Source organism: Alosa sapidissima, chromosome 11, assembly GCF_018492685.1.
Source record: "Alosa sapidissima isolate fAloSap1 chromosome 11, fAloSap1.pri, whole genome shotgun sequence".
Classification (NCBI taxonomy): Eukaryota; Metazoa; Chordata; class Actinopteri; order Clupeiformes; family Clupeidae; genus Alosa; species Alosa sapidissima.
In genome coordinates, this window is record NC_055967.1 from 12,006,506 (window position 1) to 12,022,447 (window position 15,942).

The following is a 15,942-nucleotide window of genomic DNA, read 5'->3' on the forward strand; positions in this document are numbered from 1 at the left end:
GGGAGAAAAAGACTGGGAAGTAGGACACCTGTGAGCTGGCTGCTGGGTCTGTTCCAATGGCACACGTGGGGCTTTCACAGGCAGGATGCTCCAGCTGGGAGACAGGAAATGGGCATCAGAGGAACAGAGCCACCCCCCTCAACAGAACACACACACACACACACACACACACTAAAAATAAAACGATCAGAACTCAGTTTCTAGCTGTCAGTGAAAATGCTAAGACGGTGATTCTCGACACAAACCATTTACAGTCTATATTGTGGCGCAACATTGTAAAATCCTTTGAAGCAAAGTACAAGGTGGATTCCTGATTTGTGAGATGTTTGACATAAAGCAGCCAATCAAACCAAAAGGTGCCAAAATATGCAATATGAAATGACAACATTGTGCATCTTGGCTTGGAAATAAAACGCTGTTGAAGTACAAAGTGCAGACCACAGATGGTAGGGGAAATTATTTCTTGGCTGTGTAACATTTGAACGGGTGAACCATTTAGAAAAATCTGCCTGCTCAAGGCCTCACTCCATGGGGGACTGCAAAGTTATGGGCTGAACTGACAGTCTGCTGCTGAAAATTATGGACAAATGCTGGCGCTAAGAACACTCCTGTTTTTTGACAGCACAATAGAGATCTCTCTCTTCTGCTTGGCTTGGCACTGTCATAGTGAGCCCTCTAATATATGCCCTTGGGCTGTTTCTCCACAAGTTGCTCTGAAACAATGGGACTCCAGACTTCACATCTGCAAGGCTCATCTGACTGCCAGCATACCCTCCATGCTTAAAAACACAACGTGATAATTTCCCCATGAGTCAGTGTCACAGACAAAAGCCTTTGACCATTCATGGTCATAACATAAACCACACCTGTTGCAATTACATTAGCAAAGTACCATCAACAGGGAAAAATCATTCTACAGCTCCCCCTCTTGTACCTTGCATGACCTGCTTTGGTATTACAAAAATACATACTGTACCCCTCATAGAATATTGACAGTTCAACAAAGATCACAACCTATTAAAGGTACACTATGCAATATTTTCACCTTAATATAACCTTTCCGAAGATAAATGAACTTGTAATGGGGGAATTGTTCACCTAGCATAGCGATACAGCATAGACATAGTGAGTCGCTACAAAGAAAACCGGCAATACAACATTTTAAAGATAGGCGGCCCGCAAAGTCTTGTCAGTAGATATAGCTCTTTGGAGTTAGTTTTTGCCTGTTGTTAGTCCTTCACCTCTACAACAAGAGCATTTCATTGTGTACAATGGGAGTTTCGGGACAAGTCACGAAAAGTTTGCTATATACAAAGGCAGAGGAGGATATAAATATATTGCAACTCTAGAGGAAGCTTTACAGTTCCCAAAACACTTGCCTGCATAGTGTACCTTTAAATGTATTTTCTTGCACACACCCTCAATATGACCAGGACAAGCGACACTGATGTGCTATATTCTCCTGTTGAATGAAAGCTTTACAACAAATGCAGTCATTACTGTAAATGCACTTTATTAGACAAAACATTGTCACACTTAAGCTATTCTGTGACGGCAAGCTACAAAATAATTTCAGAACCAGAATATGTGACACATTTAAAAAAACATTCTTTCTAACTGACCTTGACATTAAAAATGTCAAAACCATGTATTAGCAAACATTTAGTCAACAATGTGTGCATGGTTTTAGACAGATAAAATGAGAACAAACTCCTCCCATCAGCTGCTCATTTGTACCTTTGACAAAAACCCACCAAAGTAGACATGGGCATTGGCATTCTTCCTGTCTCTTGTCATGGCAAAGAGGAGTATTGAAATAAAAACAAGAAAATAAAAAAAGTTTAAAAAACGGAAGGCTCACTGTAGAAAAGAAAGAAATATTCAGTCACGGTTCCACATGTGGCATGAGATACTTAAAAATTGACAGAAAATGGGCAGTGTCTTCCTCACAGGACTACAAATGGACCTCTTGGCGGTAGTGGTGGTGGTGGCGGCGTCTGAGCGGATGAGTCGGATGAGGACCCATGGACGCTCAGCCTGAGGATCACCTCTCCACAGCTTCTGATGAGGAAACTTCAGTTACCTGCGGCCAGTTTGGTTTAGTGATGTGAACATCAGTAGGAGGCTTTCATCACTCCGATATCATTAACAGGATTCCACATTAAAAACAGTCATGTAGTTTCTAGCCTTTAGATGGGTAAAGGCAATGTTAGGATCTCTTACTGCCTTATAGGGCGGCACTCACACTGCTTTTTTCACCTCCAGAGTGTATTTCAAAGTAGTGAGTGTTAAAAACATGCAAGGTAGAAACTGATTGTGTACATATTGTTGCTATGATACGTTATATTTGGCTAAATCGCTAGCTTCCTGACTTCGCTAAGGCAGGCAAGCAAGCTAACGAACGACCCATTGTTAAAAAAAACACAACCTCAAAACTATTTTAATGCTTTTTTTCTGCTTGCGCCCCGCTTTTATAAATGCGAGGCGCATTGTAACGGAAACAATTTAATATGAGCGCCCTGAGGTGAAAAAAACATGTCAGTCTGGTGCCCAAGGGATGAAGCCACTATACGAACCCAACCTTACCTTTCAGTGAGCAGTGAAAGCACAAAATTATTGGCAGTCATGGACAGTCTCTCTGCTTGCGTGTTTTCTCACAGGTTAAATCAGCTGACAGACTGTGCTGTAAATCTAATCACTCATAATATGGGGGAGCCTAGGAGAATGTTTTGTTTTCTCAAAGCATCTGTTTCTGTCTGCATCGGAGAGTAACAGGAACACGTGCGTCTATCTGCACCATGGAGCTAGACTTACCTCTCCAGGCGGTTCACCACCTCTCTGACGGTGTTGATCAGGCTCTCGTGCTCCTGGGGGTTGGTCAGAATGAGGCTGTGCAGCTTTTTCATGTAGGTGTCGATGGAGTCCACTGTGGGCATCTCTCCACTGCCTACAGATCCAGAGAACAGTCAGGGTGACGCAGGGGCCAAGCGATAAGAAGCGGTTTGTGAATAATGTGGTGGATTATTAAAGCTGCCTAAGCCAAGTGCCTGAGACGATGCAGTATGATTGAATTTCATCTTTATTGCTAACCTCACCTAGGCGTTGATTAAGCATTAAGTGCCTACAGGCCACCTTCACTGACATACAACTCATGGTGAGCAGAAGGATTCAAATCTAGGCTGCAGTTCACAGAAAGAGAGAGAGTAAAAAGAAAGAAAGAAAGAAAGAAAGAAAGAAAGAAAGAAAGAAAGAAAAAGCCCCTTTGGGGGAGCTGAAGGCAGGCCAGGCAGGCCATTGGCATCTCCAATCCTCAAAGAAAGGAGACCTCAAGTGCAAAAGCCAAATTGTTCATGACGCATTAACATTACATTACAAGCCCCCTGAGATGCAGCAATGTCCTTCAGCTGCACACTTTCAAAGTCAGACAACGCAGAAAACACAGAATTCCAGGGTTAATTATTAATTCATCCTATAACCAATTCCCTAACACTAGCATTAACATTTGAACTACCTCTGCCAGTGAAGCTGGCAGTAATGACTGCAGTGGGTTATCATGAATAAAAGATGTCCTCCTGGCAGACCTTCCTTATCCCCCTCAAGCTCTGCCCCGGTGCAGCAGATGTGCAAGCCACGCTGAGGAGCCTTGAGCACAGACCGCACATCTGTACCGGACAGCAGGGCAGGCCTGGTGCCAACAAAACCTGTCCAGCTACAGTACAGTGCGCGCGCACACACACACACACACACACACGCACGCACACACACACGGTACACGTGGTCATAATCCACGTGATAAATCAGAGAGTGCTTACAAGCAAAACAAAGAGACGTGCAGCACTTGTGCTTGCGTGTGTATGTGTGTTTATGTGTACACATAAAGCCAGATGGAATTCTCTGTGACAATTGTGCAAGTGAAAGCTTGAATGTTAAGCTATTGATAGTCATGATAATTCTGTATACATGTAAGTTATGTAAAGCTATTGATACACTGTGCATGTGTAGTGATATGTATTAATCACAATAAAGGGTGTCTGTCTGTGGGCCCATAATGATTGTCTATCCATGTATGCGTCTGTATGTGAAATACCATGTGTGCATGTGCATTCACGTGTGTGTGTGTGTGTGTATGCACTGTGTGTGTGTGTGTGTGTGTGTGTGTGTGTGTGTGTGCGCGTGTGTACCTGGCAGAGGGTACTGGGAGAAGCTGCCAGTGAGCGCCTGCCTCAGCGTCTCCAGGTGCTGCTGCAGCATGCCGTTGCGTCCACGCTCTTGCATCAGGTCGCCCTCCAGGCGCTCCACGGCGCTGCGCATGCTCTCCACGTGCTTCTGCAGCGCCGCGTTGCGCTCCTCGTACTCCATGTTGGTCTTACGCAGCTGCCGCATCTCCGCCTCGCGCGCTGAGGGGATTGGGGGGTGGAGGGGGGAGTGGTGAGGGAAGAGGACCGGAGGGCCACAGAGGAACAAGTCAGAGAATCTCAAAAGAGCTCAAAGGAGCTTTCAGGAAGGAACTCTGCACCAAAGAGAACTGTATTCGATGTGGAGATGTTAGTCCTTTTTACCATTTGAGGTGACTTGATGTAGGGGATTCAAAGTAGATGCGTGTGATGCTAGTGTACATGCATGTGATGTGTGTTGTGTGTACGTGCATGTGTGAAGGTGGTTCAAAGTAGGCAGGTGTGTGCTACTACCAAATGTGTATGTGTGTATGAGTGTGAAGGTGGTTTAAAGTAGGCAGGTGTGTACTCCTAGTGTGTGTGTGTGTGTGTGTGCGCACATGTGTGTCCGGTACTTACATTTGCTGTGGTTGAGAAACTCCTCTGTGAAGATGGGGATATCAAACACAGACCTGTCCTTCCCTTCAGCGTCTTTCTATCAGGCGAGGCAGAGGTGGGGGTGGGGTGAGGGGGGATTGTTGGGGAGTAGAAAGACAGTAATGAAGAAAAATCGAGGGGATGAGAGCCCAAAGATGATGAGAAATCTGATTGCTGTGAACAATGCCAGACTGCAAGTGTCACATACAGATAGCTATCGGCAACAGAGAAAAAAAAGTTTCAAAACTCCAAATCTTTTATGTCTTGCTGATGGAGCCTGTTCCATACTTCAGAGCAAAATTGCACCCATCCGTCCCCGTTGCCTGACTATGCTCATATATCACTGCTAACTTCACCCTGGTGTCTTCACGGATGGACTAAAGCCCTCTGCTGAGTTAAATCCAGAGCACTGCCACACTGCCTGGCCCACAGTCTCATAGCGAGCTATGATGTAAAAAAGGTCATTTCATCACTCTGGGGCAATTAATCTCCTTCAGAGGCCAGGAATGAAGCTGACACCTGCTCAGACACAGAGAGTGACAGAGAGAGAGAGAGAGTGAGAGTGTGTGTGTGTGTGTGTGTGTGTGTGTGAGTGAGTGAATGAGAGAGAGAGAGAGATTCCTCACAAACCTAACAAATTACTTGCATGACAGGCCCTTTGGTCCTGCAAAAACATTTTGGGACATCAGTGCATATTATAGCTGTATGTCAACAGACACTTCTATGGAACCACCCTGGCCTGCGTTACATAAACTGCTGACAGACTGAAGCCGAGGATCCTTAATCACATTGCTTAACTCCATAAAATTGACTTATGCTCCAAACAGCATTTTAACAGCTGAAGACTCAGAGACACTGTGCCAAGGCTCCTTAATCCAGCTTTTAGGGCCGCTGCAATTAGAAACTTAATTTGTAGCAAACACTCTGGCCAGGCTCGAAAAGATTTCACAGCAAGGAGGGGAGAAACCGGAGCCGTATACTGGATTTATTCAGGCACTTTTAGTCCCCAGTACATTTTTTTATGGGGGCAGAGCAGAGAAGTACAACGGCTTACCTCGTGAAGAGACTCACTGGCTACCTGGCGGCCAACATCTGTGAGGCAGGAAAAGCATACAGAGAGGCTCTGGGTGATTCATCATGTCTACTGTAAAGCACGTCCTTTCAATACATCTTGAAGTGATTGGGAATGAATCACGTAGACGTTATCTGGCTGGCGAGCCAAAGGGGATATTTCAGCCATGGGGCCCCAAAATGCAGACCAGAAGCCTTTCGGAGATGTAGGAATAAAACTACAGCATTCTAATAACAGCATGATCAATTCAATTCAATTCACTTTATTAATTTATAAACTTTATTGCATTCTGGCAAGACAGCACCACTTTAAGCCCTGGCATAAATGGTTTTTCGGGTCTGATATGTGAACTTTGAGAAATAAACCCCTTGATTATGCAGATCTTTTGCATTTGTGAGTGCATGGGGCCTCAGACTGAGCAGTCTTATAATCAGATAAGTGACTGAGTGGCTTCGGGGGAAGCAGCTGGCTGTGCTGAGATGCCATGGTGAGTGAGTAGTGGGAGGAGTGTGAGAGAATTTGACTTTTGGGCCACCGTACCTCCCCATGGTGAGCGACTAGTGAGAGTGGGAGAGATTTGGACCTTAGGGCCACCGTACCTCCCCATGGTGAGCGAGTAGTGGGGGGAGTGTGAGGAATTTGGACCTTAGGGCCACCGTACCTCCCCTGTGCCTCTTGCCCTTCTGTTTCTCCTGCACCTTCCGGGTGTAGTGCTTGTAGGCCTCCGTCTTCTGGTACTTTTCCAGCTCTTGCATGTAACGCTCCTTATCCTTCTCCGCTTCGTCAAGATAACGCTGCCGACACAAAGAAAGAGTGAGAGTGTTTGTGTTGGGTTTCTGAATGTAAGTGTTTGTGTGCATGAGATAGAAATACAGGGTTTGATTGGAGAGCCAACATAAAGACACCCCACCAGACACCCCACCCAAAAAAAAACACTCGCAGAGACAGCCCTCACCTAGACTTTCATATTTGATTTCTCAACAGTAAACGAAAGAGTGGCGTGAGGTAAAGTTGTATACAACATGACACAGTTATTTGAGCCTGCTTGGTTTACACAGGTCTAATGATCTTATCAACTAAATACAACTTAATACCATTGAGGGATAAGGAGAGCCTACTCTTAAGCAATTTATTTAATTCATTAGCAAACCTTTTCAAACCAGGAGCACACCAGAGTAATTTATGCTTGTCCGGGCTTGCACTATTCTTGGCTTTCCCAGAGCCTACTGAATCTGATATATACCTGAGATCTAACTGAAGTCTTTGGTTAAGTAATGAACATGAAACTTTTTTTTTTCCATTACCTAATCTGACCACAGTGTTCGCGTGAAAATGAGGAAATTCAATTTAGCAGTCAGCATTTGGCCAGCAGATCAAAAAAATAAATCTTGCTGTTCATTGGTCACTCGAAATTGAACTCGAACTGCCCTTTGTGGCAGTTGGCCACCTAATGGCATCTCTTTATCGGTTCATTCATCTGAGGGCTGAGGAGAATTTCAGAGAATGATTTCATTAAAGCTCTTCCAGGCCATTGCTTTAAAAACAGCAACAGTGATTTCCAGAGAGATTACATTTGAGCAATTTCTCTAACCCAAGGCATGTTGACCTGAAGCAAATATTTTCCACAAAAAAGAGATTTTATGGAGCACTACCAAGCACATTCCTACACAAAGAGAGACAACAGAAGTGGGAAATGCATAAGCCTTTTTTCTGTAATGTTAAGGGAAGGTAAGAGTAGATGAGGCCTTGCGACTCTCCTAACCACCCTACTTGCTTCTCGTCCGGCGGAAGCTTGCTCCACTCATTGCCCAGCATGCGGGTGATCTCGGGGAAGGGCACGTCGGGTCTCTCCGCCCTCAGCTGCTCGCGACGGTCATTCATGAAGCGCACGTAGCCCGTCAGCGGGGCCTTGGGCGCATTGCTGTCCTTCACAGGCTTCTTCCGCTTCCGTCCTTTGGTCCAGCTTGTGCGTCTGGGCTTCTGTGTGGAACCAAACAAGTAACCCTTATAGGCCCTCAAGAAACTTAGAACCTCCTAACATTTACAAACAACAACTGTGTTAAACATCACATTATGTAGTTAAGAATAATACCCAACAATTGGAAAACTATCATAATCCTACCTCTTAGCAGCAATACCAAAATAGTGTTCCGTGAAACAACACAGGAAAAGGGCAATCATGCAACACAGACAAATGGGTGCAATTACTTTTTCAGGCTGGATATTCAGCAGGATATAAAGGCTATAAGTACATCTGATCAGTCCAAGTAGAAAAGTCTCTACTCCTTGATTGATTGATTGATTGATTGATTGAGACAGACAGACAGACAGACAGATAGATACAGACAAAACTATACAGGTACACACTGAGGCCGTTTTCCTTGAGTGAAAAGCCACAGTCCAGTGTCTTACCTCTTCTCCATTTCTCTGGCTGCTGTTATCTGTGTTGGCACCAGGCGAGCCAGTCTGCTCCTCCATGGCCTTCTCCTCTATCCACAAGACCAGACAAGTCCTGCTGGGCACAAATGGCTGATGAGGGTATGAAATGAATGAGTGTAGGTGTGTGTGTGTGAGGATGGGTGTGTGTTGGCACATCCACTAGCATGGATCGGACTGAAACTATGTCAGAAATCTATACCAACACTGTCTGGGCTATATTCAGATAAGACCCAGATGTTGAGGATTCATGAACATGCTGTTCTTGGTCTTTACCTGTAAGGAACATATATGTCTGGGGGTTTGGTAAATGGATGCCAGGTGAAAGACACATCTTTGGTACAGACACATTAAATGAGAAGTGATTTACTGAGAAACTAGCTTGCATGGCAGATACTGTTTGTGTGTGTGTGTGTGTGTGTGTGTGTGTGTGTGTGTGTTTGTGTGTGTACTTGTGCACCTACATGCTGACAGTGTACTCATTTGAAACGTCGACACAATAATCATTTTACATAATCAGCGGATGACATAATCTACATGCCAAAACATCCTATTGTTTTTAATTAACATGATGATTCATTTATTGTTTGGGAAGGGAGACTAATGGCTTGTTGATAGAATGACTAGTAGCTTGAAACCCATCCAAGGCAGGTTTTTTTTCTTTTAAAAAAAAATCAGAATCCAAAATAGACACAATGACAGATTGCTTTGTCATATACTGAATGAGAATACTGAAGCCCATCAAATTTTGACACGACTTTTCATTTTGAACACCTAAGCTTAACAGCTCTCTCTCGCTCTCTCTCTCTCCGATGTCATCCTCTCATCTGACATGAAACTTTTGACATGAAAATTGCCCATCTTTGCTACCTGCGGCTATTTCTTAAACGCATCTGGAAGTCTCTTAGTCTTCTCCTTTTTAATCTGACAGTGTGACCACTAAACCCTTCTTTCCACCCCGCTGCTGCTATGCGTTGCCAGATAGTGTTTTCCTCTGACACACAAATGCTGTCCAGAGAAGCGGTGGCGGCAGTAAAAAGTTTCACATTCAGTGCTGGTGGAAAAAAAGTCCCCCTTCAGAGTGCAGCCGGGGCCACATTTCCTCTCGGGTCACCGTACCCTGGCTGCAACCGAGAACTGGGGTGGCTTTGTGCATTTCCTGAACACGAGACACGGCAGAGACCAGTAGCACGGCTACAAAACAGTTCAGACACAGCGAAAGAGACACCAAGCTGAATGCACTACACTGTTGGCTTTCAAAGGAAAGCAGCGACAGAGCCTGCGGACCCGAGAACGAGATTCGCTGATTGAATTCAACATGGTGGCCCCTGGATGAGAAAAATCAGACCCCTGTGTGAACGGCTGCGGGACAATTCTGTGCTTTAGTCAGGGTCAGGGGTTTTGTTACAGGTCTCAAACAGCCAAGACCACAAGCAAATACAACTCCAACCATTGTCACTATGTTTTTTCACCTCTGACCCCTAAATCCCCACTCAGAGTCAAGCAGACACATTGTGGCTCTCTCCATCCAGTCATTCAATACTGTGGGAAAAGTAAAACGAAAGCTAGAAGATGGAGAAAAGTAAGGTCAGGCAAGCAGGCGCATGCCAAAAAGCATTCCATTTTCATTTTGCATTGCAAATGAAATGCATGTCCAACAGAATTGTTCACTTGGTCCACCATGGAATTTCCATGGCATTTTGGATCCTGCCAAAAGTGCTGATAATAAGGAGCAACAGCTTGGCTGATCAACTCAAAAGCAGTTAGGGTGGTTTGACATGCAGGAGGCAGCAGCATGAAACAATTACTTGATTGCTGCAGTTAAAACTTCCCTTTTGGGGTGATTAGCTGTGGAATCTCAGGCAGCAGCTGCGTGTTAAAACCCTGCACGTATAGGAACCAGATATCAGTAAAGAATACTAGTACAGCAGTGCCCTCTACTGTGCTAAGTGTACATAACATTGTTATTGCAACTAATCAGTGGTTGTGAATGAAAAAGCAAACATATTATCTATAATGTGGGGCACGTTTCGGCATTTCTGTTGATAATCTGAACATTTAAACATAAAGACATGCTAAAAAGTAGGGTGAGGACCAGAAAGATTAACACTGAGGAATCGATATGCTGAAACTGTTCGACTGAATTTGTTCAAACAAAACAAGCAAAGGGTCAAAACACACATGATCTTGCACTAGCCTAGTCATTAAAGTGTTCTCATGCAGAATAATGTTAACTTCGAATATATGTAAATATCAAGGCTAGGGTCATCTTTTGGGACGTTTGCCAAACTATACGCTGTAATTTTCTGTAACACAGTAATGCCCAATTACAAGTAACATTAACAAACTAATTTAGCTAGGCATATATTTAGGCATATAATTGCAGCAGCTGGTAGCAAATATTCCTATTGAGTATTTGACAGAATCCATTTAGGGCAATCGCTTTCAAATGCTGGACACAGTTAAGAAACCAACTGGCCCCATGGTATCGTGAAATTGACATGCCAGCAACTAGACAGTTAAAGGCCTGAAGCTAACGCTAGTTAGCGACAGCTATGTACGTTCACACTGCGGCAACCAAATGCAATGACATAATCGACACTATTGGTAAAATTATGAAACCGTTTGATCTGTATCGTAGCTAAGTCACGGATAAAGGTTTAACCGGGTGCAATTGTCTACGATTATTTCCAAGCTATGGTTATGGATCCAAATAAAGGGCAAGCTAATGTTCGCTAGAAATTCAGCTAACTTAACGTTATCTGGATAGAAGCTAGCTAGCACTAGGACTAACGTTAGCACAAAGTTAGAATATAAAACCCCAGTCGGTCCAAAGTATGCGTTGACGTTGCTTTTGTCTAATGAAGCAAGGTATTTGACTGATCAGTGGTCCCATCAGATGGTACCATCATTAATCCAACTACATGACTGTTACAGCTAACGTTAATGGTAGCCTTAGCAAGCAATAGCCTATCTTCCTATTGGTAACTAGCCTAGCATAATGATGATGGTCGATTTCCTTTATCTACATTTCCATTGCCTGTTAAATATACCGTCATATTGTTCTATAAAATAAACGTTAGAGTTTCACACTGACCTGTCTCAGTCGTGTTTAGGGCTAGGGCAGGTAAAATATCAGTCAAGGAACTTCAGAAATCAAAACAATACAAGAAGACGCGCATTGAAGTCGCAGCTGCCAGCACAAACCGAGGGGATGTTAAAAAAAATCCAATATTACAATAGACTATGCTGCGCAGTTCTACATAGAGCGTCTCTTCAAAACTGTATTATTACCGTATATGAGAGATTGTATAGACCCTTTCAACAATAAAAACAAAAACAATGCTTGAACGTTCTATTTGGTTCCAGATGACACGCTGTATTCGTCTATTTAGAACTTGGTTCTCAAAGTGGGGTCCGGGGACCCCCAGGGATCTGCAGCACATTGTCAGGTGGTCCCTGACAAAGTTTGCTACAAAATATGAAATTGTCTTATATGGCGAAAAATGCTACAGTATCAGTATTTGCCAGAATTAAGCCAATTGGCAGACATTTGAAAGGATACAAAGGGGAGAGTGATATTGTGTGGTGATTTTAATGCACATAGTACATTGTGGGGGGATAAGAATGATGTCAATGGGGATGTGATGTTAGAATGTATGGATGAGGAAGAATTAGTTTGTCTGAATGATGGCTCAGGTACTAGGTTGGATATTGTTAGGGAACATAATCAGCAAAAGACCTCACATTAGCTACAATGTCATTAGCAGACAAGTGTGAATGGGAGGTATTGAAGGATAACGCTATAGGTAGTGACCACTTCCCTATTAAAATTCAAGTAGGATGGAAGTTGCAATTGAGCATGAAGTCAAAAATGAGAGATATTAGAGAAAGCAGATTGGGACACATTTAGAGAGATTAGTGATGAGATGCTGTCAGTAATAGTTATCAATAAAGATATTGAAAGTTTATGCAAAGAAAGATTAGTGGCATAATCAGTGCTGCAAGTTTAGCCATTTCTAACCCAAACCCAAGAATTTAAGTAAAATATGGTGGTCTAATGAATGCAAAAAAGCAATTAAAGATAGGAACAAAGCTTTTAGAGTTTTGAAAAGAACAAATAATTTCCAAAACTTAATTAAGTTTAAGGAATCTCAAGCAGTTAAGGAAAACTATAAGGGATACTAAGAATGGTTGCTGGAGAAGGTTCTGTGACTCTGTAGGAAGAACTACTCAAGTGGAGAGAGTTTGGGGAATGATAAAGAAAATGAAAGGGAGTGGAAAATAATATGGATATCCTGTGTTGCATGAAGGTCAAAATGTAATAACTAAGTAGCATTGGCAAAGCAGAGATAATTGCAAAGGCTCTGAGTAAGGTACATAGTAACCTAATGAAAATCTTAGCCAACAGGAAAAGGGAGCAAGAGCAGAAACAATTGAAAAATATAAACATAATTTTGAGAATGAAGTTGTGATAGGAGGGGTGTTGGATGAATTAATCACATTAACCGAACTCAATAATGCTCTGAGAAAGTTAGGTAAATCTTCACCAGGGGAGGATGGGATTTGTTATGCTATGTTGGAAAACTTAACTGACAAAGGAAAGGAAGTGTTATTGTCTCTTTACAATAAGGTATGGACAGAGGGAATTATTCCAAGGGCATGGAAATAATATATAATTATCCCTATTAAAAACCTGGGAAAGATCCAAAGATTCCTAACAACTACAGGCCAATAGCACTTACATCTCAAATGGGGAAAACAATGGAAAGAATAATAAATGACAGGCTTATATATAGTTGAGACTAAAGGATTGATACAAAATTATCAGAGTGTTTTTAGAAGAGGTAGAGGTACTATGGATCCTTTAGTATTTTTGAAGGATGCATAAGACGAGCTCAAGTGAATAAGGAGTCAGTGGTGGCTGTCTTTTGTGATATTGAGAAAGCATACGACATGATCTGGAAGGAAGGACTCAGGTAGAAAATGGTATCCCGCAAGGGAGTATTATCAGTATTGTTCTCCATCATGATAAATGACATTTTTAAGGAAGTGGAGAATTTTGTAGATGTAGCATTGTTGTGCAGATGATGGGGCGGAGGGAGGAATGTTGAATTTGTGGTGAATAAGATACAGCAAGCAGTTGATGTAGTGGATAAATGGTCTATTAGATTGGGGTTTTAGAATCTCAATTGATAAGACCAAAACAATGTTTTTTTCAAGAAAGAAATTGGCTAAGGAAATAAAAGTGAAGTTATCCTGAGTTGAATGTAATGAGATGTCTATGCGGAGTGGAGTGGGGAGCAAGTACCTGCTCTAAGAACAATTTATACAGAATTGATCAGGTCTGTATTTGACTATGGTTGCATAATATATGGCTCTGCAGCCAAAACATGGTTGAGTAAGTTGGATGTGATCCAAAATCAGGCATTAAGGTTATGCTTTGGTGCTGTCAAAACCACACCAGTGACAGCTATCCAGGTGGAGATGGGAGAAATGCCTCTTCACCTTAGAAGAGATCAGCTAGCCCGTGTGTATTGGGCAAACTTGAGAGGTCATAATGAAGATCATATGTCAGTCAGTTTTGAAGCAATGCCAAGAGCGTGGAAACGCTCAAGTCAGAAGTTTTGGTTGGGTCATCAATGATAAAGTAAACAAAATGGCGTTTAATGAATTAAAAATAAGTCCCACTGTACCTTTCCCAGCTACTCCACCATGTGTTTCTAAGGAGGTGTCTTTGAGATTATTAGAAGGAAAACAAGATAATGACATGGACAAATACAGGGTGCAGAGCTATTTAATGGAGAGGTATAGTGAGGATATAAGATAACTATATATACAGATGCATCTAAACTAACTGATAAAAGAATGGGGGTTGCTTATGTCATCCCAAAGTTTAAAATTAAAGTTGGTAAAAGAATCAGTGATTTAGCAGTTTACACGGCGGAATTGATTGCTGTGTGGCTAGCTTTGCTTTGGGTGGAGGTCAATAGGCCAAGGAAGGCAGTAATTGCTTCAGATTCCAGCTCAGCTTTGATCAGTATCAAAATGTTTCAGTCATAGTCAAGGCAGGACATTGTGTATGACATACTGCAAGTTGCAAATAATCTGATAAAGTCAGGAATTATTATAACTCTGGTATGGGTACCAGCTCATATAGGAGTTGTAGGAAATGAGTTAGCAGATAAAAGTGCCAAGCAAGCAGCTGGAAATTCTAATATAAATATAGTAAACTACAGCAAAGCTAGCCTGGCCTTGCCTTCCTACGTACTTCCACTCGATTTTCATCTCCCTCCACGACTCCGTCTGGGATTCCGGCCATTGGCCTCGAGCCAATTAGTGAGCAGGAGGCGGGAGTTGTGAGAGACGACATCAAGATTCTGCGCTGTGTTTGAATAGACCTCTCCAGAACAAGTCCCGCCTCCGTAACTTCCGTATCCATCCAACTTCCGGTCGTCAAATGTCTATGGGAAATAACATGGCGTTTCGAAAGATCGTACCTGTCAAACTCTGTAGGTGACAAAGTAGAAAAAGCTGGTGGGCCGATTGGCCTACACACTTCTGCCATCAAGTTTCCACTGGATTTTTTGATTGTCGGTGCCGTTTAAGGAGTAAACGATTATTAATGCTAACCGGGAGCTAGTTCCGATGTACGCGGGCGGAGGAGGACGTTAGATCTTGCTCACAACCCAGTCACAACCTAACGTGATGGTCATTTTCACGTGTGATTCATGCGTGGTTTCAGTGGTCTATACTGTAAATGTAAATCGTTTGCAAGGTTCAGCCTCTTTTCAACATGACTTAACTTTGGTTTGACTGTGCGAGTTTGTTGGCTGTTATTGAGATATTTGAAAAAGAAAGAAATTGCCGACGAAGACACTAAAGACATGACGAGATGAGATTTTTTTTCACGAATAACAGATAATGATAAGCAGTCTAGGAATCAGAGGCTGAATCGTATTGAGTCGATAGCTTTGTTTTGCATGACCTTGATCAGAACAGTATAACGTTTTCAGAATGTATTAACAACCTATCAAACATGATGATTTCACGCAGGGTTAGTGCCACCTCCGTAGACAGGCTCTGGTGTCACAAACTCCATTTCGGTGAAGACAAACTATGAAACATTGCCGTTGCTATGCAACCTTGACTGGGGGAGTCTGAAGCTTAGTGCTTCTTACTGATATATTTCTACTTTAACGGCACCAACAATCAAAAAACGCAGTGGAAACTAAATGGCAAAAGTGTGTAGGCCAATCGGCCCACCATTCTTTTCTACTTCGCCAGCTATAGATGTTTTACCGGTATGATATTTCGAAACGCCATGTTATTTCCCATAGACATTCGACGCCCGGAAGTTGGATGGATACGGAAGTTACGGAGGCGAGACTTATTCCGGAGAGGTCTATTGTTGTCCTCAAGGAGTTGGCAATGGCATAAGATAATGAAGCAATTCAGTCCGTGCTGTATACGCTTCCAAATATTCAGGAATTGAAGTCTGAACAAAAGGAGTGTTTAACACATTTTATTTCGGGCAAAGATGTCGTGGCCCTACTCCACCTGCGTGAAGCTGGGCCCCCATGTTATTCAAAATTGATTAAAAACACTGCTATTCGTTTGTGC

At 42.8% G+C, this 15,942-nt stretch overlaps 1 protein-coding gene across 4 annotated transcripts; it reads right to left on the reverse strand.

Moving 5' to 3' along the window:
- Positions 1 to 1,493: 1,493 nt before the first annotated feature.
- Positions 1,494 to 11,651, reverse strand: hmg20a (high mobility group 20A). Of its 4 annotated transcripts, none has more exons than XM_042109101.1 (9): positions 11,417 to 11,651; positions 8,296 to 8,395; positions 7,654 to 7,863; positions 6,545 to 6,677; positions 5,866 to 5,903; positions 4,794 to 4,869; positions 4,182 to 4,397; positions 2,815 to 2,947; positions 1,494 to 2,058 (listed from the first exon to the last, which is right to left on the reverse strand). In XM_042109101.1, the coding sequence occupies exons 2-9, from the start codon at positions 8,359 to 8,361 to the stop codon at positions 1,947 to 1,949; spliced, it is 984 nt and encodes a 327-aa protein (XP_041965035.1). In that variant the 5' UTR covers positions 8,362 to 8,395; positions 11,417 to 11,651; the 3' UTR covers positions 1,494 to 1,946. The 4 variants fall into 4 exon arrangements, with proteins under 4 accessions (XP_041965035.1, XP_041965034.1, XP_041965036.1 ...); XM_042109100.1 differs by having other exon boundaries at positions 1,494 to 2,061; positions 11,417 to 11,612; XM_042109102.1 differs by having other exon boundaries at positions 1,949 to 2,083; positions 11,417 to 11,621.
- Positions 11,652 to 15,942: the final 4,291 nt, after the last annotated feature.

Coding starts and splice junctions, on each gene's coding strand:
- hmg20a (XM_042109100.1), bottom strand. CDS start 8,361: ATGGAGGAGCAGACTGGCTCGCCTGGTGCCAACACAGATAACAGCAGC. Junction 5,904..6,544: donor GGGCAAGAGGCACAGGGGAG/GTACGGTGGCCC, acceptor CCTGCCTCACAG/ATGTTGGCCGCCAGGTAGCC. Junction 2,948..4,181: donor CTCCCAGTACCCTCTGCCAG/GTACACACGCGC, acceptor CTGGATCTGTAG/GCAGTGGAGAGATGCCCACA.